The sequence below is a fragment of the Rhineura floridana genome, chromosome 3 (assembly GCF_030035675.1).
Source record: "Rhineura floridana isolate rRhiFlo1 chromosome 3, rRhiFlo1.hap2, whole genome shotgun sequence".
Classification (NCBI taxonomy): domain Eukaryota; kingdom Metazoa; phylum Chordata; class Lepidosauria; order Squamata; family Rhineuridae; genus Rhineura; species Rhineura floridana.
In genome coordinates, this window is record NC_084482.1 from 198,701,238 (window position 1) to 198,725,713 (window position 24,476).

Consider the following 24,476-nt stretch of genomic DNA (forward strand, 5'->3'; position numbering starts at 1 on the left):
AACCAATACTCCTAGAAACTTTGCCTGAGTCTCTCTCTAGCTGGTTACTTTTGTGACTGCGTGCTTATGCTGTTCCCAACCCCCTTGTATCTTTATAGATAACGCATACAACTCTGGGTTGCTCTGGATGCTTGACTTGTTACTATTTCTCCCTTCACCGCTGCCACCATTAGATACTGTTTCTGTTCAGCCTTGGTAATTACCTTGCCCTCCCTTCTGGTCTGTATATTCCCCAGCCAAGGATCAGGCCTTTGGTAAACCAAAGAAGTATTTATTTACTAATAACAGGAAATAACAAAATTACTTTAGGAATGTTTCACAAGCGTATGGTTTCATATATGGTCACTCTTTATGTTTCTGTTCATATATATCCTCTTTAAATATCAGCCAGATCCAATCCAAACTTCCCTCAGAACTCTGCCAATCAACTCAACAACCTCTCTCTAACCAACTCTCTCTCCCACCTTCCAACCCACCTTCCAACCGACCCCCCCCAACCAACTCTCCAACTCTCTCCTCCCCCTTCATCACTCACAAACCTCCATTTATACCTTTAGCCAGCCAGCCACTCAGCCAATCATCATCCAGCACACTTCAGCTTCTCACCCATGTACTCCCCCTTTCTCTCTCAGTCAATTACCATACATCACCTAATAGACCCGCACTGACCATATTTACAGATGCTTACAGGAACATCACAAGCACCTTATCCCGTATATACCCAGTTAGTCACTATGGTCTCCAGGAGAGCTTCTCCTTCAAGTTCCAAGGATATCAGAAGGCTGCTCCACAGTAACTCGGAGCAGGCTTTTAGTGTGGCTGTCCCTGTGCAGTGGAATAGCATTCCTGCTGAGATATGAGAGGTGCCCACTGTCAGTACTTTCTGGAAACAACTGAAGACATTTTTGTTCCAGCAAGCTGTCCCAGGTGGATGAATAGTTCTGTGTTGTTAGTGTCCACTTTGTAATGCTTTTTAAAAGTTATCTGCTGCTGTTTTCTGTGTTGTGTTAAACTTTTTTTAGCTGTTTTTCTTGCATTTTGAATATCGCATTGAGATGCATGTGGAAGATGATTGATTGATGATGATGATGATATGGTTCTGGGGACAGCTCCAAGGCCTGGGTTCTGTCCCCCATTCTAAAATCAGTTCTGTTCTTCTGCCTTCTCACTTAAAACACACACACACACACACACACAAAACCCCTCACGCAACCTGGCTCTCAGCCAACCCTCCAGATATTGCTGGGCTGTAACTCCCACTGTCCCTGACCATTGGTTATGTTGTCTGGGACTGATGGGAACTGGAGCCCAACAGCATCCGGAGGGCACCATGTTTCCAACACGTGGAATAATGTCTCAAAAGAACCAGTGTCCACAAGAACTCATAATTTCTGGGCAGCTTTCAAATTACCTTTTTATTTACTTGACAAGATTTATGTGCTGCTTAAAAGGAGGGGAAACTGCTCCTAAGTGGTTTAAATAATACAGTAGAAAATATTCCTGAGAAAAGTATTGATAAAATAAGAACTTGATAACTAATCAACACAAAATCTATAAACAATAAATAAAATTATCAGTGTTAAAACAAATGTATATCATAAAATTTTGTATTGTGATTGTCTGGGGAGGGCTTGCCTTGCCTTGCCTAAATGTTTTGTTTTAACTTTTTGAGGTTTGCTGGTGTAGTGGTTAGAGTGTTGGACTATTTATTTATTTATTTATTTATTTATTTTATTTCATTTATAAACCGCCCATAGCCAATGGCTCCCTGGGTGGTGTACAACATACAATAATACAATAAATCAACAAAAATCACTAGATATAAAATACAGATACATAATAACACTAAACAGTATTGAGATAACTAAAACATTAAAATATATAAAATGCATTAAAATGCCTGGGAGAATAGGAAGGTTTTAGCCTGGCGCCTACGTTGTTATCCTTTCGGCGCCAGGCGTACCTCCTCGGGGAGACTGTTCCACAATTCGGGGGCCACCACCGAAAAGGCCCTGGATCTTGTCATTACCGTCCGAGCTTCTCGATGAGTCGGTACTCGGAGGAGGGCCTTAGATGTCGAACAAAGTGCACGGGTAGGTTCATAGCGGGAGAGGCGTTCCATCAGGTATTGCGGGCCCACACCGTGTAAGGCTTTATAGGTCAATACCAGCACCTTGAATCTGGCCCGGAAACAAATCGGCAACCAGTGCATGCGGGCCAGAACAGGTGTAATATGTGAGGACCGATTGGTCCTCGTCAACAGTCTGGCTGCTGTGTTTTGCACTAGCTGCAGCTTCCGAACCGTCTTCAAGGGCAGCCCCACGTAGAGTGCATTACAGTAATCGAGTCTAGAGGTCACTATGATCTGGGAGACCAGGGTTTGAATCCCCACACAGCCATGAAGCTCACTGGGTGACCTTGGGCCAGTCACTGCCTCTCAGCCTCAGAGGAAGGCAATAGTAAACTCCTCTGAATATCGCTTACCATGAAAACCCAATTCTTAGGGTCGCCATAAGACAGGATTGACTTGAAGGCCGTCCATTTCCATTTTGCCCAGGGCTTCTTTGGGAGAAAGGGTGGGATAGAAGTGAAATAAATACATACACACACACACACAAGCATGCAGTAATTCCTCTGCTGCTGTTTTTAGAAAGTTATGGGATGTGTGATTTGGCTAAAATTAGGGGTGGGGGGGAAGGAGTCAAGCACTGGACTTAAGGATTTCATTAAGAGAGCCCCCCCCCGCCCAATACTTGGTGCAGCACCAGGTCTACTGGGTGGGGAGGGAGCTGCAGTCACCCACAAGGATTCCATCTCCCCTATCAGGAGGCCAATCCACTTTACGACTCAGATCCACACATGATATCCCCCAAAGAATTCTAGGAACTGTGATTTCCTTTGGGGGAACTTTGCTCAGGGAGACCTTGAGATGAGATATGAAATTGAGGAAGCATCCAAACTAGGAAATGTGGTAGTAATGGGTGACTTCAACTACCCGGACATAGACTGGCTGCATATGTGTTCCAGTCATGACAAAGAAGCAAAGTTTCTAGATATTCTAAATGACTATTCCCTAGATCAGTTGGTCATGGAACCGACCAGAGGGACGGCAACCCTGGACTTAATCCTCAGTGGGGACCGGGACCTGGTGCGAGATGTAAGTGTTGTTGAACCGATTGGGAGCAGTGACCACAGTGCTATTAAATTAAACATACATGTAACTGGCCAATTGCCAAGAAAATCCAACACGGTCACATTTAACTTCAAAAGAGGAAACTTCACAAAAATGAGGGGATTGGTAAAAAGAAAGCTGAAAAACAAAGTCCAGAGGGTCACATCACTCGAAAATGCTTGGAAGTTGTTTAAAAACACTATATTAGAAGCTCAACTGGAGTGCATACCGCAGATCAGAAAAGGTACCGCCAGGGCCAAGAAGATGCCAGCATGGTTAACAAGCAAAGTCAAGGAAGCTCTTAGAGGCAAAAAGTCTTCCTTCAGAAAATGGAAGTCTTGTCCGAATGAAGAAAATAAAAAAGAACACAAACTCTGGCAAAAGAAATGCAAGAAGACAATAAGGGATGCTAAAAAAGAATTTGAGGAGCACATTGCTAAGAACATAAAAACCAACAACAAAAAATTCTATAAATACATTCAAAGCAGGAGACCATCTAGGGAGGCGATTGCACCCTTGGATGATAAGGGAGTCAAAGGTGTACTAAAGAACGATAAGGAGATTGCAGAGAAGCTAAATGAATTCTTTGCATCTGTCTTCACAGTGGAAGATATAGGGCAGATCCCTGAACCTGAACTAACATTTGCAGGAAGGGATTCTGAGGAACTAAGACAAATAGTGGTAACGAGAGAGGAAGTTCTAAGCTTAATGGACAATATAAAAACTGACAAATCACCGGGCCCGGATGGCATCCACCCGAGAGTTCTCAAAGAACTCAAAGGTGAAATTGCTGATCTGCTAACTAAAATATGTAACTTGTCCCTCGGGTCCTCCTCCGTGCCTGAGGACTGGAAAGTGGCAAATGTAACGCCAATCTTCAAAAAGGGATCCAGAGGGGATCCCGGAAATTACAGGCCAGTTAGCTTAACTTCTGTCCCTGGAAAACTGGTAGAAAGTATTATTAAAGCTAGATTAACCAAGCACCTAGAAGAACAAGCCTTGCTGAAGCAGAGCCAGCATGGCTTCTGCAAGGGAAAGTCCTGTCTCAGTAACCTATTAGAATTCTTTGAGAGTGTCAACAAGCATATAGATAGAGGTGATCCAGTGGACATAGTGTACTTAGACTTTCAAAAAGCGTTAGACAAGGTACCTCACCAAAGGCTTCTGAGGAAGCTTAGCAGTCATGGAATAAGAGGAGAGGTCCTCTTGTGGATAAGGAATTGGTTAAGAAGCAGAAAGCAGAGAGTAGGAATAAACGGACAGTTCTCCCAATGGAGGGCTGTAGAAAGTGGAGTCCCTCAAGGATCGGTATTGGGACCTGTACTTTTCAACTTGTGCATTAATGACCTAGAATTAGGAGTGAGCAGTGAAGTGGCCAAGTTTGCTGACGACACTAAATTGTTCAGGGTTGTTAAAACAAAAAGGGATTGCGAAGAGCTCCAAAAAGACCTCTCCAAACTGAGTGAATGGGTGGAAAAATGGCAAATGCAATTCAATATAAACAAGTGTAAAATTATGCATATTGGAGCAAAAAATCTTAATTTCACATATACGCTCATGGGGTCTGAACTGGCGGTGACCGACCAGGAGAGAGACCTCGGGGTTGTAGTGGACAGCACGATGAAAATGTCGACCCAGTGTGCGGCAGCTGTGAAAAAGGCAAATTCCATGCTAGGGATCATTAGGAAAGGTATTGAAAATAAAACAGCCGATATCATAATGCCGTTGTATAAATCTATGGTGCGGCCGCATTTGGAATACTGTGTACAGTTCTGGTCGCCTCATCTCAAAAAGGATATTCTAGAGTTGGAAAAGGTTCAGAAGAGGGCAACCAGAATGATCAAGGGGATGGAGGGACTCCCTTACGAGGAAAGGTTGCAGCATTTGGGGCTTTTTAGTTTAGAGAAAAGGCGGGTCAGAGGAGACATGATAGAAGTGTATAAAATTATGCATGGCATTGAGAAAGTGGATAGAGAAAAGTTCTTCTCCCTCTCTCATAATACTAGAACTCATGGACATTCAAAGAAGCTGAATGTTGGAAGATTCAGGACAGACAAAAGGAAGTACTTCTTTACTCAGCGCATAGTTAAACTATGGAATTTGCTCCCACAAGATGCAGTAATGGCCACCAGCTTGGATGGCTTTAAAAGAAGATTAGACAAATTCATGGAGGACAGGGCTATCAATGGCTACTAGCCATGATGGCTGTGCTCTGCCACCCTAGTCAGAGGCAGCATGCTTCTGAAAACCAGTTGCCGGAAGCCTCAGGAGGGGAGAGTGTTCTTGCACTCGGGTCCTGCTTGTGGGCTTCCCCCAGGCACCTGGTTGGCCACTGTGAGAACAGGATGCTGGACTAGATGGGCCACTGGCCTGATCCAGCAGGCTCTTCTTATGTTCTTATGTTAACTTCTGTGTTTTCAATGTGTGCTGGATGTGCTTTAAATGTATGGTGTGGACCTGGGTGTTTTGATGGTTTGTTAATTTATTTATTTATTTATTCAGCTTATATCCCGCTCGACTAGCAAACAGCTCTCTGGGCGGCAAACATGGCAACATATACAATAATAAAATTGCAAAGTCAGTATGACAAATATAAAAATACACCATCTAAAATAGAAATTACAGCATTTACATAAATAACTTAAATTAAAATGCCTCAGAGAAAAGAAAGGTTTTAACCTGGCGCCGAAAGGATAATAGTGTCGGTGCCAGGCGTACCTCCTCGGGGAGACTATTCCACAATTCGGGGGCCACCACTGAGAAGGCCCTAGATCTTGTTACTACCCTCCGGGCCTCCCTATGGGTCGGGACCTGGAGGAGGTCCTTCGTAGTAGACCGTAGTGTACGAGCCGGTTCGTAACGGGAGAGGCGTTCCTGCAGGTATCGTGGTCCTGCGCCGTATAAGGCTTTATAGGTTAAAACCAACACTTTGAATCTGGCCCGGTAGCATATTGGAAGCCAGTGCAAGGGAGCCAGAACAGGTGTTATATGCTCAGACCGCTTAGTTCTTGTTAGCAGTCTGGCCACCGTATTTTGCACTAGCTGTAGCTTCCGAACCGTCTTCAAAGGTAGCCCTACGTAGAGCGCGTTGCAGTAGTCCAAACGTGAGGTTACCAGAGCATGAACCACTGATGTAAGGTCCTCCTTACTCAGATAGGGACGTAGCTGGGCTACCAACCGAAGTTGGTAGAACGCATTCCGTGCCACCGAGGCTACATGGGCCTCAAGTGACAGGGAAGAGTCTAAAACGACTCCCAAACTACGAACCTGATCCTTTAGGGGGAGTGTAACCCCATCCAGGACAGGGTATGTATCCACCATCTGACCAGAGAAACCATCCACCAGCAGCATCTCAGTCTTATCAGGATTGAGTTTCAGTTTGTTAGTTCTCATCCAGTCCATTGTCGCGTCCAGACAGCGGTTCAGCACATCGACCGCCTCACCTGAAGAAGATGAAAAGGACAAGTAGAGCTGTGTGTCATCAGCGTACTGATGACAACGCACTCCAAAACTCCGGATGACCGCACCTAACGGCTTCATATAGATGTTAAAAAGCATGGGAGACAAGACCGAACCCTGCGGGACCCCATATTGGAGAACCCACGGGGTTCAGCAATGTTCCCCAAGTATTATCTTCTGGAGACGGCCCGCCAAGTAGGAGCGGAACCACTGCCAAGCAGTGCCTCCAACACCCAACTCCGCAAGCCTCTCCAGAAGGATACCATGGTCGATGGTATCAAAAGCCGCTGAGAGATCAAGGAGAATCAACAGAGTTACACTCCCTCTGTCTCTCTCCTGACATAGGTCATCACACAGGGTGACCAAGGCCGTCTCAGTGCCGAAACTGGGTCTGAAACCTGACTGAAATGGATCTAGATAATCGGTTTCATCCAATAGCGCCTGGAGCTGGTCAGCAACCACTCGTTCCAGGACCTTGCCCAAGAATGGAACATTTGCCACTGGTCTATAGTTGTTAAAGTCCTCTGGGTCCAAGGAAGGTTTTTTCAGGAGTGGTCTCACCGCCGCTTCTTTCAGACAGCCAGGGACCACTCCCTCTCGTAAAGAGGCATTTATCACTTCCTTGGCCCAGCTGGCTGTTCCATCCTTGCTAGTTTTTATAAGCCAAGAGGGGCAAGGATCAAGTACCGAAGTGGTTGCATGTACCTGTCCAAGCACCTTGTCCACGTCCTCGAACTGAACCGACTGAAACTCATCCAACAAAACATGACTAGACTGTGCTCCAGACACCTCATTAGGACTAACTGTCATAAAATGGGAATCTAGGTCCTGACGAATGCATAAGATCTTATGCTGGAAGTGCTCAGCAAATTCATTACAGCGGGCTACCGATGTATCTGCCATGTCCTGTGGGCCAGAATGGAGTAGCCCTCGGACAACTCTAAAAAGCTCCGCTGGGCGGGAGAGAGATGCCTTAATAGTGGCGGCGAAATGTTGTTTCTTCGCCGCCCTCACCGCTCCTACATACCGTTTGGTAGAAGCACAAACCAGCTCCAACTCCGCTTAAGCCGTCTCCTATCTTGCTTCATCGCTCTTAGCTCCAGAGTATACCAAGGAGCTGTATGAGCTCCACAAAGGAGAGGGCACGCAGGAGTGATCGTGTCCACTGCCCGGGTCATCTCTGCATTCCACAGATTAGCCAGGGCTTCGACAGGAGCGCCAGTCCTATCAGCCAGAAAATCCCCCAGAGCCCTTTGAAAACCATCAGGATTCATTAGTCTCCGGGGGCGGACCATTTTAATAGGTCCCCCACCCTTGCAGAGGGAAAAGGCCACTGAAAGTCTAAACTTCAGCAAGCAGTGATCTGACCATGACAAAGGGAGAGATGTAAGACTCCCCACATCCAGATTACTATCCCCATGTCCAGTAGTAAAAACAAGGTCGAGAGTATGCCCCGATGTATGTGTTGGTGTGTTGGGCCATCTGGACACACTGGGGATGTTGCTTGTGTACCACCCACCCTGCTGCATTGAAGTTTCCCTGGCCAAGCTGGCAAAGGTAATCACAGATGTGTTGTTTGGAGAATCCCTCCACTGTTGTGTTGGATGACTTCAGCATCCATGCCAAGGTGATCTCCAGTGTGATGGCTTGGGACTTCATGGTCTCCATGACAACCAGGGAATTGTTCCAGTACTTCAGCACCCATTCCTTTTATTTTATTTTGTTTTTGTGTGTGCATGACTGAGTGTACTGGCTTGATTCCATGGGTGGGTGAGAGGGAGGGCTTGTAGAGAGTCCATTGACAGGGAAAGGTAATTCCCTGGTGAGGTTTGGTTTTGCTGTGGCAGTACCTCCCTGCAAGGTGGGGAGATTGACAAGTTCTTCTCTCAAAAGATGTATGGAATCTCCTTCCTGAATGCTCTGGAGGATTTTCCAGTTTTCACAGCTGGCATAAGGACACTCATGTAACCCCAGCGGAGATGGGTGACTCTGATGTCAGTGCGGCAGCGAATCCACTCCTGGGTTTAGTCCATACTTTCAAGGAGTTGTTCAAGGTGCTCTTGGAGCCACCAGTTTCCATCATGTAACCCACCCTGGGACCTTTGGTGGAGACTGGGCAATGAAAGTACCAAATTAATAAATAAAGCACAGCAGCTAGAAATCCACACTTTTGGGAAATACTTTCCTTTCATTAATGATAGCTGGCTGTGATTATTCAGTAGGGGGGAAAATCACACTGCACATAGTTCAAGGCACTTTGGAGGTTCCTGTCAAACTATGAAGCCTATTTACACCCTCTCATTTCTTCTCCAGTGTGGGGGGTTGGGAAAGAGCCTTCGCTTAGTGGTAGAACATCTGCCTTGCATGCAGAAGGCCCCAGGTTCAGTCCCCAATGGCATCTCCAGATAAGACAGCTTCCTGTGTTCTAATGGAAGTGCTTGGAGCTCAAACCTGTCTGCCAGCTGTGCCCCCAGCTTCATAGTTATGTAAGTCTAGTTGTGGGCTCCTACTGGGGGGAAGGACGGGATGTAAATCAAATAATAAATAAATAAGTCAGCTATGGAGATTCAATGGTAAAGAAAATGTACTCTCTGCCAGTTTAGAGCTCAAACAGGTAGGACTTGAAGAGACTTCTTGTGTGAAACTCTGGAGAACTGCTGCCAGTCAGTGTAGACAGTACTGAGCTAGATGGACCAGTGGGTCTGAATTGGTATGAGGAAGCTTCCTATGTTCCTAGATATCTCCTCTGAAAGTCCTTTTATTCCTGGGTTTAACCACAAAAAATGACTAGGCTGGCCCAGGGCCCAACACCTGAAAGCTTGGTTGTCCTGGATTTACCACTCTCACGGTCTTTCTCTCACTTTCACCAGGGGAGAAGTGCAAATTTGATCCCTCTTTCCGTGGTCCCATTCAGAAAAGGTAAGAATGTCTTTGGATGTATATGGATGAGCTGGCTGAAATCTAGAATAGGAAGTGTGCTGGCCGCAGGGCCAAAAAGGGGCTGGAGCCCAGGTTGTCTGTGAGGAGAGTGGGTAGGCCTAGGTAACAGTGGTGTGGAACCTGTTGCCCTTCAGATGATGATAGGTTATCACTAGGAATGGGGGGGATTCAATTTAATCTGCATTTAAAGGCAAATCTACCAAATTCACACATTACAAAACAGTATGTGAAGTGAAACACAGCCATTCTTCAAAATTTGCCCTTCTCCAGATTTTGCAATGCAATTCTCCAGCCAAGGAATGTACAAAAATGCCTATACTGGGGTAAACAGCACATAAAAATCCATATATTAGTGAAGTGCATTATATTAGGGGGAATTGCTCATAAAAATATGCATGTTAGTAAAAAAAAAAAAAAACCAAAACCTGTTGCCCTAGGCTGATCTAGGGTTAAGAGTCTTTGGGTTAGAACAGCCTCTGACATCGCCCGTTTTGCTTATTTATACATATGTGTCTGTGTTCCCTCTCTTCTCCTATTCCAGGAGCTGTACCGACATTATCTGCTGCATTCTCTTCACAGTTTTCATTGCCGGCTATATCGTGGTGGGAATTCTGGGTAAGCACCACTAAAGGTGGCAGAACCCCGAGATAGGGGGAAGGAAGGTGGAATCAAGTTGTTTTTTGGCAGAGAGACAAGACGCAGTTTATCTGGAAGTTCAGGATGCTCAAGATTCCATAGCTGATAAGCCAGATTCTGTCAACTGCATACGCTAAATGAATTCACGTCAGTTGTTTTTATTTGCAAGCTTAATTTTGAGTGGAAAATAGCAGTTGAACCCCAGCTGAAGTGAGGAAGTTGTATTTATTTTTATTTATTTCATTCCATTTCTATACCGCCCTTAGCCAATGGCTCTCTGGGCGGTTCACAGCAAGGAATAAAATACAAAACAGTAAAAATCAGATAAAATCCCTAAAACAGACAACTTAAGCATTTAACAACATGAAATAAAGTAACTAACATAACACAATTAAAATGCCTGGGAGAATAAAAAGGTTTTGATCTGGCGCCGAAAAGATAGAAGAGTAGGTGCCAGGCGCACCTCATCGGGAAGACTATTCCATAATTTGGGGGCCACTACTGAAAAGGCCCTAGATCTAGTAACAGCCCTCCGAGCTTCCGCGTGGGACGGGTCTCGGAGGAGGGCCTTAGATGTTGATCGTAGTGAGCGGGTAGGTTCATAGCGAGAGAGGTGTTCTGCAAGGTATTGTGGTCCCGCACCGTGTAAGGCTTTATAAGTCAAAACTAGCACTTTGAATCTGGCCCGGAAACAAATAGGTAGCCAGTGCAAACGTGCCAAGACAGGTGTTATATGTGCTGACCGTCTGGTCCTCGTCAGCAGTCTAGCTGCTGCGTTTTGCACTAGCTGTAGTTTCCGAATCGTCTTCAAAGGCAGCCCCACGTAGAGTGCATTGCTGTAGTCCAATCTTGAGGTTACCAGAGCATGAACAACTGAGGTGAGGTCAACATTATCCAGATAGGGGCGTAGCTGGGCTACCAGCCAAAGATGGTAGAACGCATTCCGTGCCACCGAGGCCACTTGAGCCTCAAGAGACAGGAATGGATCGAAAAGGACCCCCAAGCTACGAACCTGTTCCTTCAGGGGGAGTGTAACCCCATCCAGAACAGGTTGAACATCCACCACCTGGGTCGAGAAGGCACCCACCAACAGCGTCTCAGTCTTGTCAGGATTGAGCTTCAGTTTGTTAGCTCTCATCCAGTCCATTATCGCGGCTAGGCAACGGTTCAGCACGTTAACAGCCTCACCTGAAGAAGATGAAAAGGAGAAATAGAGTTGCGTGTCATCAGCATACTGGTGACAACGCACTCCAAAGCTCCTGATGACCGCTCCCAGCGGCTTCATATAGATGTTAAAGAGCATAGGGGACAGGACCGATCCCTGCGGGACTCCACAATGGAGAGTCCAGGGCATCGAATAATGTTCCCCAAGCCCTACCTTCTGGAGACGGCGCGCCAAATAGGTACTGTCCTTGGTACTGAGCCAAGTGTTCTGATTTTAAAACACTGTAATAGTAAAAATATTCAGCATTAAAACTTTTTCTCTCTCTCTGTAGAGTTGCAGGCTTGAAACTATGTATTTTACTCTTGTCCTGAGACTTACAGATCTGAAAGAATGTATTAAATCTTGCCATTTGCAATGCTGTCCTGGCTATGAATTTGGATAATAGTACCTTTTACTGAGTCAGACCTTCTGGTCTATCTAGCTCTGTACTGTCTACATCGGGAGTGGGGAACTTCAGGCCTGGGGACTAAATGGGGCCCTCCAGTCCTCTTGAATAAACCTAATTTACCACACATGGTTGTTGTGAGGATACAATTTTGTGTGTGTGTGTGGGGGGGAATAACCATGAACACCACCCTGACCCCCTCGGAGGAATCCAGGACATAATAGATGGAATCATATTAAAATTTTAAAAATTAAACAGTAGATACAACTGGACCCTTCATAAGAGCGAGTGTTCTATTAAACATTAAAGCTGAGCCTTCTGTTAAATTTTAAGGGTGCAATCCTTTGCTCATTTCCTGGCCCTGTTGAGTTCAGTGGGAGTTTCTTCCCCAGTAAACCTGCACTGTAAAATTGAGAAACTCTTATGGCTCTAACTCATCCTGCCTTAGAAGTCAATGTGGGAAAGGCCTTTTACAAAAATAAATAAATAAATAAATGTAACATGTGAGGTGTAGTGGTTAGACTGTTGGACTAGGACCTGGGAGAGACGAGGGTTCAAATCCCCACTCAGCCATGATGTTCACTGGGTGACCTTGGGCCAGTCACATTTTCTCAGCCTAACCTACCTCACAGGCTTATTGTGAGGGCAAAATGGAGAAGGACAACCATGTACACCACCTTGATCTCCTAGGAGGAAAGGTGTGATGTAAATGTGATAATAAACACTGTTGCAGGGAGATTTTCAGCAATATGTAATGTCATTTCCTACCTCCTGATTTTTCTCCTGGGAGGAGGGCTTTAGGTGGTGTGAGATCAGGGGTATGAACAAGTAACACAGGAGTAATCCCTGTTTTCACCTTTATTTCTGCATTTTTATTATTCTCCACCTCCATGAAAATCAAGGCAGGGTACATGGTTCTTTCCCTTCCCCACACCTAGTTTTATCCTCACAACAGCCCTATGAGGTAGATTAAGCTTAGAGACAGTGAGTGGCCCAAGGTCACTCAGTGAGCTTCATTGCAAAGTGAGGATTGCACTAGTGGCCGCATCAACATGCTGGCTGGAATTGTAGTCCAGCAACATCTGAAGGCACCAGGTTGGGGAAGGCTGATATGAGGCCTGAGGAGTGGACAGTTCCCATCATCTTCCACAACCCCCAGAACCTTCATATGTCACCTCTGCCTTTTGAAAGAAACTTGTTATTGTGTATTATGTATCTACTTTCATTTATTGCTGCCCACCTTGGAGGCCTGTGGTGAGACAAAAAGGCAGGATAAACACATACACTCATCTCTCCCCAATTTGAGTTGTCACTAACCAACATTACATCACAGTGCTTCTCATCTGCAAAATGTTAGGAGTATACCCAGTCTCATTTTTCTTTCTTTCCTCCTATGCCAGCATGGGTATATGGTGATCCCCGGCAGGTTATTTATCCCAGGAATTCAACTGGAGCATATTGTGGAACCAGCGAAAATAGGTGGGTTCAGAGACATATGGGAAAGGGGAACCAATGGAAGTGGGTGGGTTGTCACGGGGGAGGGACTTAATAAGCACACAAGGCTAAAATTCATGGCAGGAAACATGGCTTGGCCTGGCAGAGTCATTTTCTCTATGGCCACATTCACACCATTCATTTATTCCACTATTTTTCCACTTCAGTCATAGTTTCCCCCAAAGAATCCTGGGATGTGTAGTTTGTGAATCCTGGGATGTGTAGTTTGTGCTGGTGGTTGTTAGGAGACCCCTATTCCCCTCAGAGGGCCACAGTTCCCAGAGTTCTCTGTGAATAGGGATTGACTGTTAAACCATTCTGGCAATTGTAATTCTGTGAGGAGAATAAGAGTCTCATAACGACACTCCGAACCCTTCACAAACTACACTTCCCATGATTCTTTAGAAGAAGCAATGACTTTTTAAAGTGGAACAATAGTGGAATAATTGTATAGTGTGAATGTTGCCATTGTCTATCTTACTTTAGTTTTTACTTCTGTCATTCATGTTTTCCCTTTTGTCCACAACTGTCTTCTGCTGAGGCCACTTCAGCTTTTTTTTTTTCATTTCACTCATTTGTTGTGTTTCTTACTCTCTGGCTCTCTTTACATGACTACGTCCCCTTCCAGACACCCTTTTTCTTGTGCATTCATGATTATTTGCACAGGTGATGATATTGGAGTGATTATATGCAACCCTGCTTTCTATACCGTTTGTGCTTGAAAAGTTCTGAGGTGGACACAGCGTCATTTCCAATCGGTGCATGTCCTGTAACTTCATGCTGAAATCCTGCTGCTTTTTCTATCACAAATGTTTCAGGGTTTGGGGGGGGGTTGGTCCCACTTTTGTTGTGCTGTGGTGTAAGAGTACCCTTCCAGAAGGCAATAATGCCGTAGTTTAGGGCATGCGTTGTGGAACAACTAATGAAGTGGAATATGTGTGGGCAGTCCAGTATAAATCTATTACTAATGCACCATTATTGCATCAATGGCATGTTGCAGAATCCACCTGCAAAAAATCCTCCTCACCAGTCTAGAGGGGCCCACCATCAGAGGAAGGGAAGTCAAATATTCTAGTCAATCGGTGACTGTACTGGATTTAATTGTAATTATTTATTTATTTCATTTATATCCCACCTTTCTCCCAAAGAGCTTGAGGTGATATATGTGGTTCTCCCCTCCCCATTTGGTTCTCACAACAACCCTGTGAGGTAGGCTAGGCTGAGAGACAGTGACTGGCCCAAGGTCACCCAGTGTTGCTATTAAAAATAATCTTGTGAAGCTATTGTCAGAAGTTCCTACTGGCATTAATGAACGACTCTCATCTCTTCAGTTAAAACTTACCAAAACCCAGCAGGCAACTATTCTAAGTGCTTATGCACCAACATTAGATGCTGATGAAGACATCAAGGAAATTTTTTATAACCAGCTGGACACCATCTTATCAGAGATACCTAAGGAGTATAACATTATCCTCTTGGGCTATTTCAATGCAAGAGTTGGGTGTGATTCAATTTATGGCCAGAAACCTTTGGGAATGAAGGAGTTGGCAATAGCAACCTGAATGGCATTCTACTTCTGACTAAATGTGCAGAGCATAATCTTGTTATTACAAACACGCTCTTTCACCAGAAAAATAAATTTAAAATATCATGGAAGCACCCTCGATCAAAACGCTGGCATCTCCTGGGTTAAGTAATTGTACGTGCCAGAGATCGTTGTGATGTTCTCCTCACTAGGGCCATGACGAGTGCTGACGAGTGCTGGACGGATCACCAATTAATTCGATCCAGTATGGCCATTAATATTGTTCCTCAATGTAGGCTCCAAGGAAGAAAACCAAGGCATAAAATGAACATCCACGCCCTTCAAGATCCTATTAAGTGAGCCTGCTTTCAAACAACTCTCAAGAAACATCTACCGATGGAACTCCCTGAAAATGTCGAGGAACACTGGATTAAACTGAAGACATCCATTATTGCAGCATGTGAACAAACCATTGATACCAAACTAAGAAACATCAGGATTGGTTTGATGAGAATGATAGTGAGATTGAACATATCAACAAGAAAAGGTAAGCCTTCCAGATATGGCAGAAAGACATTAACTGTGCTGCTAAGAAAAGAACGATGCCAGTGCAAAGGCTGAGGTCCAAAGAAGAACTAGAGAACTTAAGAACGTCTGGTGTATAAAGAAAGCTCAAGAAATCCAGCACTTTGCAGATGCTCACAATGCACAGGGCTTTTTTAATGCCACAAAGGCAATCTAATTATGGTACAAATCCCTTACATTCAATGGATGGTAGCAAACTTCTTAAGGATAGTCTATTGCACTGCGTTGGAAAGAGCATTACCACGACCTCCTTAATTGTAACTCTATTGTGATTGATGAGGTCTTCTCACAAATTCCACAACAAACTAGAGATGAGCTTGCAGTATCCCCTAATTTGGATGAAGTCAGTAAAGCCATAAATCAAATGAAGAACAACAAAGCTAGTGGACCTGATGGGATTCCTGCTGAAGTCTTTAAAGAAGGAGGGCCTGAACTTACACAACAACTTCATAAACTCATTGAAAAAACCTGGATGAGGGAGGAGATCCCAGAAGACTTTAGGGACGCCATAATTATCACCCTTTTTAAAAAGGGTGATAGAACAGATTGTGGGAACTATTAAGGTATCTGTCTTCTTGCTACCGCAGGTAAAATCCTTGCAACGATCCTTGCAAATCGCCTCCTCCCGATCTGAGAGGATGTCCTCCCCAAATCTCAAAATGGTTTCCACCCTTCCAGGGGGACAGTGGACATGATCTTCACTGCATGACAGCTTCAAGAAAAATGCTGGGAGCAGAATCGACCTTTATATATGGCGTTTATTCTGACTAAGGCCTTTGATACTGTGAATCAAACTGCTCTCTGGACCATCCTTCTGAAAACTGGATGCCCTGATAAATTTGTGAATATTTTGCGACTCCTTCATGACAACATGACAGCGACAATTTTTGATAACAGTGACTTTCAGAGCGATCCATTCAGAGTCGGATCAGGCGTAAAACGGTGTGTCATTGCTCCTACCTTATTTGCTATCTTCATTGCCATGATTCTACACCTTATTGAGATGGAAAGCTTTTTAATCTTAGTAGGCTGAAAGCAAAACTTAAGGTAATGTCAACCTCTGTCGTAGAACTTCAATATGCTGATGTAATGTAGGATAATGTATCCTAAATGTCTTTGCAGAAGCATATGGGAAGCTTGGGCTCTCACTTAATATTAAAAAAACCAAAGTGCTACATCAACAGGTGCGAACTAGTCCCTCTGTAGCACCATCAATCCAGTGTAATGGTGTGACACTGGAGAACGTTGATAACTTCCCCTATCTTGGCAGCCATCTCTCTGTAAAAGCTGACATCGATGCTGAAATTCAACATCGTCTGGGCTCTGCGAGTACTGCATTCTCCCGAATGAAGCGTAGAGTGTTTGAGGATTGGGATATTCGCAGAGAGACCTAAATGCTTATTTACACAGCCATTATACTACCAACCTTACTGTATGCCTGTGAAACATGTACTATTTATAAACGCCACTCCCAGCTTCTTGAAAGATTCCACCAACGCTGCCTCCGGAAAATTCTGCAAATTACTTGGGAAGACAGATGGACTAATGTTAGCATTTTGGAAGAAGCAAAGACTACCAGTGTTGAAACAATGATCCTTCAACATCAACTTCGTTGGACCGGCCATGTTGTTCGAATGCTTTATCACCGTATTCCAAAGCAGCTACTTTACTCCCAACTTAAGGATGGAAAATGGAATATCGGTGGACAGCAAAAGAGGTTTAAAGATGTTCTTAAAGCAAATCTAAAAAAATGTAACATGAACATCAAGAACTGGGAAGTCTTGGCCCATGGACGTCCCAATTGGAGGTTGGCTATTATCAAAGGTGCTGTGGACTTCGAAGAAGCACGAATACAGGGCGAACAGGACAAACGAGCTAAGCAGAAGGCATGTCAAACAAATCCTCATTGTGACCATCTTCCATCTGGAAACCTATGTCCTCACTGCGGGAGGCTGTGTGGATCCAGAATTGGCCTCCACCCACTGTTAAAGGCCTTATCTTGGAAGACAATCTTACTCAGCCACAAGCGATCGCCAATTAATGATTGTAAATTGCTTCGAGATGTTTCATGGGAAGCAATTCATAAATAAAATAATAATTTTCCACACTGGCATAAATGCAATTAGTGTATCTAAGTTCCACCCCCAGTGTTAAAAATAGCAACTGCAAGGGGGGATGGGGTGGCTGATGCCCGTTAAGACTGGTAGGCTGGAAGAGCCAATGACAGGCAGGGGCAGAGCCAGCTCATTCTACTTTTGTCTCTATCCTCCTCCCTTTTGAGTTCTGCAAGGGCAACTCTGTAAGTAACAAGGCAAGGCAGGTAGGGGCTGTCTGAAGGCAGGCTGAGATTGGTGGAGCAGTGCTTCGTTTGCCTTAGTGAATCAGCCTCCACTGGCAAGGAGGATGGGGGAACTGCAGCTTGTGGGGAGATGTGTTTAACCCTTTTCCTCCATGCCTTAATCCCAGTGGAAATTGCCCCTCTCTTTAAGATGCTGTTTGCACTGGGGAGGGGGGAAGTAGGGATGGAGGAGAGGTTCAGTTCATGCACTGAAAGACAAATCTATCAAATCTGCATTTTACCAAACAATATGAGAACTGAAACGCAACCATCCTTCAAAATTTGCGCACATCTGAATTTTGCAATGCAGATCAACCAACCAGTGTATGCAAACAGGGTTAAATCAAGGGAAGGTGTGCATAAAAATAATATATTAGTGAAGACAACATACACAAATACATTATACTAAGAGAAGCTCCTTGCAAAATATGTGTGCTTCAATAAAAACTGTGTACAAAAATGTGTTTGTTAGGAAAAATTCATACTAAAACGCTCATGGATTTCCATGAGGATTTAAAAAAAAAAAAAAAAGACATCACAGATTGCTGCAGAAGTGTGGAGAGCTGAATTTAAGATTGGAAAAATGACAAACTTGAGACAACTGAAACTGACAGAGCCTTCCATCCCTAGTGGAAAGCCTCCTTCCGCATCTGAACTGTTGTCTGTGCCCCTGCTTACGATACTGCCTCTCCTGCTCTTTTGTTACCTGATAATAATTTAATCTGGGTTTGTTTGTTTTTTTCTCTCTCGCTCTATTTGCAGCAACAAACCTTTTCTTTTCTACTTCAACATTATGAAATGTGCCACAAGTGTGAACATCCTGGCAGCTGCAATGAATGGATTGCAGTGCCCTACGACACAGGTAGGAAAAGCGGGCGGGCTCAGGAAGGGAGCCGCGAAACTGGATTGGCTGGAGCAGGAGGCAGTGCTGGAACTAGGAAGCTTGGGATAGGAACAGAAAGTTAGAAACTGACTCATGCTGAGATCAAATCCACACCATACATTTAAAGAACTGTAGTCCGTCCCCCCCGAGCTACAACTTCCAACACAAACTTAACAAGCTACAGTTCCGAGGATTCTTGGGGGAAGCTGTGTGCTTTAAGTGTATGTTGTGGATGTGACCAGCATCAGACTATTAGTGCATCTAGCTCAATATTGTCTGAAGCAAGGGTGGGGAACCTCCAGCCAGTAGGGCTAATTAGGCCCACCAGACCTCCGTATTTGGCCAACAAGGCTGTTTTGGCCAGGACACACCCAGTTGTCCTACACTAGATATCCTATATGGCATCAGGTCCGGGGCAGGTTAAGGCAGGGCTTGGGCAAAATGAACTCTGCAAGCTTCACTGATCAGCTGATTGGCCACTTGAGACAAGGCTTCCCCCAGTACCAACAATCAGCTGACAGGCAGCACAAGGGAAATACTGTGCACACTTTCTTTGCCTGCTTGGTTTGATTTCAAACCATGTGGGCAATCACTGATTATCTGATGTCATTATGACATCAGGTGATTGTCCAGTGGACTGCCCCTTCCACCTGTCAATCTTGGCCCATGAGTGTGCATGAAGGCCAGTTCAGCCCATCTTAGTCTAAACTAACTGGCAGCAGCTCTGCAGGGATTCAGACAGATCTTTCCCAGCAATACCTGGACATACTGTGAAATGACCTTGGGATCCTTTGCACGCAAAGCAGATGTTCTGCACTGAGCCAAGGCCTTTCCCCTGCAAGTGTTAGGGTTACCTTTTATTATTATTTTTCTCTTCTCAGGGTTACCTTGCCATAAAAGAGTTGCGTAACAGATTGAAATGTAAAGACCCGTACACACCCATCAGTTTATCTGCATGGCAGAAAAAAGTCACATACTGAATTTCTAGGAACATAGGAAACTGCCTTATACCAAATCACTTCATTGGTCCATCCAGCACAGTATTGTCTATGCTAAGGGCTAGGCGCAATGTGGCCCTCTGAATGAAATTGGACTCCAAATCCCAGCAGCCCCAGCCCGCATAGCCGTTGGTCAAGGGCCAGTTATAGTCCAGCAACACCTGGAGGGCACCAGGGTATGGAACGCTTAAGAATATAGGAGCCTGCCTTATACCAGAATGTTAAATGGAGCACGGCGCAGGGAGCATGTCACCCCGTGCTTTATTGACTCCACTGGCTCCCAATTTGTTTCTGGGCCCAATTCAAAGTGCTGGTTCTGACCTTTAAAGCCCTAAACGGCCTTGGACCAATGTACCTGAGGGACTGCTTGTGCCCATATGTACCTGTCTGGGATTTAAGATCATCTGCCTCTGGTCTCCTCTGCATGCCTGGAGTGAAAGATGTTAGATTGACAGGCACGCGGGAGACAGCTTTTTCAGCTGTGGCCCCCAAGCTTTGGAATACCCTACCCCAAGAAGTTTGCTCTGCTCCCTCCCTGTTGATTTTCCGGAGACTTCTGAAAATGGTCTTGTTCCAGAGAGCCTTTGGGAGGGACTGAAGGTAGAGCCTGACACTGATTTTATGTATTCTATGTTAAATTTTACCTTTGTAGTCCCTTTAGTACCAATCCCCTATGTATATGTGTGTGTGTGTGTGTATAGTATTTTATTTATTTTAATTGTATTTTATGTATTTTAATTTATTTTAATGTTTTTGTGATTTTACTGCTTACAATTTTATTATGTACATGTTTGATTTTTTTTTTAAGCCGCCCTGAGTGCCCTATTATAGGGTAGAAGGGCGGGATAGAAATATTTTAAATAAATAAATAAATACTGAGTCAGACCATTGAACCTGGGATCTTCCATATGCAAAGCAGTTGTTCTACCACTGAGTTACAACCCTTTCCTACCAGTGTAGGGTGGTGTACCCTGACTCGCAGTGGATCCCCAAGGTTTTTAGAGAGACCAGATTTTTTCCTAGTGCTACCTAGTGATGCTGAAAATTCAGTCTGGGAGCTTATGCATGCAAAACGTGTGCTCTCCCATTGAGCTACAGCCCTTTCTTGTGTGTTATGCTGTTTGAGTGGCGCCATTTTAAACAATCTGCAGCTTTATGTGCAAGAGAAAGCAAAGCGAGGAAGTGGTGATTAGCACTTTGGTGACATAACAGGCAATCAATAATTTTTTGCAGATTCCATCAAAGTTTCTTTCATTTTCTCTCTAGATTTGTGTCTCATCTTGCCCCGACAAATTTTGGGTGGTGCCTCCGCAGAGCTTGGTTGCTCTAAATGATAAGCCTGATAAAGTATGGAACCAGTTGTTTTGCCAGCCTGGTGTTGACCTCAAGACTACCAACCTGGTAAGTCAGGGACCGTGCATACTTTTGGCTAGGCCAGCTTGGTTCTTCACCCACCCACTCTCCACCGCACAGGCACACCACCATTCAGGCTTGCTGTGACCCAAGAAGGGGTCAGTTTGTGCCAGATCTCAGCCCCAAGACCACTGCATGTCCTTCCACACCGAGGATCACAGAGCATGACATGGGTTGGGCTCCATCATCTTGCATCTTGGAACATGGTCATATAGAAAGTTGTCTTATACCAAGCCAGGCCATTGGTTCATCTAGCTCAATATTGTCTACACCAGGGAATGGGTCTCCAGTGGCCCTCCAGATGTCTTTGGACTCCTACTCCCATCATGCCTTGCCACTAGCTATGCTAGCTGACGTGATGGGAACTGAAGTCCAACAACATCTGGAGGGCCACAGGTTTCCATTCCCTGGTCTACACTGACTGGTCACAACTCTCCAGGGTTTCAACAGGGGTCTCTTCTGACCCGACCTGGAGATGTCGGGGATTGAACCTGGGATCTTCTGTATGCAAAGCAGATGCTTTACCACTAAGCTACGGCTCTTCCCCTGGAAAGGAATCATGGAAGCAGCAAGGTAAGTTTCAGGATCTTTTTTCATTGACAAGGCCCAATCCCAGATGGAGACATAGTTCATACATGCCAGCAATCTGTAGCCCAGTTTGGGTGTTCATTTGTTTGTTGTTATGTGCCTTCAAGTCGATTACGACTTATGGCAACCCTATGAATCAGTGACCTCCAGTAGCATCTGTTCAGATCTCGTGAGTTCAGGTCTGTGGCTTCCATTGTGGAATCAATCCATCTCGTTTGGCCTTCCTCTTTTTCTACTCCCTTCTGTTTTTCCCAGCATTATTGTCTTTTCTAGTGAATCATGTCTTCTCATGATGTGTCCAAAGTATGACAACCTCAGTTTCATCATTTTAGCTTCTAGTGATAGTTCAATTATTTGCCTTTTTTGCAGTCCATAGTATGCACAAAGCTCTCCTCCAACACCACATTTCAAATGAGTTGATCTTTCTCTTATCCACTTTTTTCACTGTCCAACTTTCACATCCATACATAGAGATTGGGAATACCATGGTCTGAATGATCCTGACTTTGGTGTTCAGTGATACATCTTTGGATTTGAGGACCTTTTCTAGTTCTCTCATAGCTGCCCTCCCCAGTCCTAGCCTTCTTCTCATTTCTTGACTACTGTCTCCATTATGGTTAAGGACTATGCCGAGGTATTGATAATCCCCGACAAGTTCAATGTCCTCATTGTCAACTTTAAAGTTACATAAATCTTCTGTTGTCATTACTTTAGTCTTCTTGACGTTCAGCTGTAGTCCTGCTTTTGTGCTTTTCTCTTTAACTTTCAACACAACATGTATGGAATTACTTTTACATATTTGTATTGTATACATGGAACTATTCTTAATTGTTTTTATACTTTTATTGTTTTATGCTTGTTTTATTTGTTTTTATAACTGTAACTTTTGTTATTGTTATTACAACAGCCACCTTCACCAAAAGGTTCTAGGGCAGGTCACAACAATGTAAAACACAACATTAAAAATAGTTTAAAACAATTTGCCATCAGAGCTGTTTCAAATGAAGTATGATGGATCTTACCTTAATAGCTCAGTCTGCTGTCCAGGTGCTGCTAATTGTTGATGGGCAGCTTCCAGGGAGACTCTGCTACTCTTCCTTCTGAGCATTCTTTATCTTTAAACCACACTTGGACGAGACAGCCCTTCAAATAGAGCAGGAATGGGCAGACATCAGGACTGTCTGATCTATTCCGTTTTTGTTTTTGTTTTTCTACTGGAACCCCAAGATCTGCCAGCCAGAGCCAAGTCCACAAGGCTTGCAGTGAGAATTAAAGAACAGGGATGCTTCTGAGCCGATTTGTTATCAGCACCAGAAATGAACGAAACTCACAGACCTTTGCACAGAAAGTTCCCTCCTGGTTAGCTTTCCTCATGTCAGCAGCCTATTTAGGTGGAAAAAAGTAATGTTGTTGCAATTGGCAAGGGTTTCCATCTCCAAATTTGACAGTCTACTGCAAATCACCCAGCAATCTGCCATCCCCGTCTACCTTCTGCCCACCTGTAAAATAGGGGACTGACACCTTTTCAAATGAGACCTGCAGCCCTTGGAGGCTAGTGTATTAGGGCAAACAGGGCAGTGCCCCACCAACCTCAGTCTGCCCCCAGCCAGCTCCCGCCTGCCTGCCCTCTTACTTACAACCAGTCTAAGGAGTGACAGCACTGCCTGCCGGCTTCCTCCTCCTTAGCCTCAGTGTTGCCCTCATAAGGCTCAGCAGGCAGGAGGATGAGCTCTACCTGTCATTGGCACTGGTTCATTCCACTTACTGTTGGTCTCCCTACCTTCCGCCCCACCAATCCCAATGGGCACCAGCCACCATTGCATCATTTTCCCATCTCTGCTGGGGGGATTGTTCTCAATACAGGTGTTTGCTTGTTTTTTGTCTGTTTCTGTCTTGGAGGGAAAACAGTCCAGTATTTTCAAGCCCTTTCAATTGTAGTAGCCCCCTGTTTATGGGTTTGCCTTTCTAGGGAGATTCACATGGGGCTATATTTTATGCTAGATTTTTAAAAAAACTTGTTTACCCTTTGCTCTAACGCTGTTTTTCAACCCGACTGTCTGCTCGATTTTATTGGTTGCTCTTGTTCCCTTGATTGCATTTGGTTTGATGAAAGCCACTGTGGGAGGAGCCTTGTTGGCTGAAGAGCGGGGTTAAAAACACCTAAGATGAATAAATGTATGACTCTACACCAGCAAACAAATTTTAACTTCCTGTTTTGTTCACAGACAGTGAAAGAAATTCTTCACTTCCAGCTATGTCCGGAATTCACAGTCCCATCTAAGTCACGTAAGTACTGATGGCACAGCTGGGTTCTCCAGCCGCCAGCTTCAAATACTTATTGTGAGGGCTCCTCTACTTTATACAACATAAAGAGCTTTTGGGGTGTGTGTGTGTATATATATATATATATATATATATATATGGGGAAAGGGGGGAGGGGGAGAGAGCGAGCGCAGTGGAGTGCAGAAATATATTTTTTATTTATTTAGAAACATTTATATACTACTATTTCATATTTCGGTAACCACTTGTATGTTTTTTACAGATAAAAACTATACAATAAAAATAAAGGTCAGCTACTGCAAAAAGGAGAGCCAGTGTCGTGTAGTAGTTAAGGTGCTGGACTATGACCTGGGAGACCAGGGTTCGAATCCCCACACAGCCATGAAGCTCACTGGGTGACCTTGGGCCAGTCATTGCCTCTCAGAGGAAGGCAATGGTAAACCCCCTCTGAATACAGCTTACCATGAAAACCCTATTCATAGGGTCGCCCATAAGTTGGAATCGACTTGAAGGCAGTCCATTTCATTTTTTTTCACTGCAAAAAGATGTGTT

General features: G+C 44.5%; 1 protein-coding gene across 1 annotated transcript in view; it reads left to right on the top strand.

The window, feature by feature from the left end:
- Window positions 1-24,476, top strand: part of SLC44A4 (solute carrier family 44 member 4) — a 76,026-nt gene that overhangs the window by 24,109 nt on the left and 27,441 nt on the right. Inside the window, exons 2-7 of the mRNA XM_061619453.1 lie at window positions 9,502-9,550; window positions 10,113-10,186; window positions 13,218-13,296; window positions 18,522-18,621; window positions 20,907-21,041; window positions 23,867-23,927. Coding sequence (XP_061475437.1) covers window positions 9,502-9,550; window positions 10,113-10,186; window positions 13,218-13,296; window positions 18,522-18,621; window positions 20,907-21,041; window positions 23,867-23,927 — 498 coding nt within the window. The remainder of the gene's footprint in view (window positions 1-9,501; window positions 9,551-10,112; window positions 10,187-13,217; window positions 13,297-18,521; window positions 18,622-20,906; window positions 21,042-23,866; window positions 23,928-24,476) is intronic.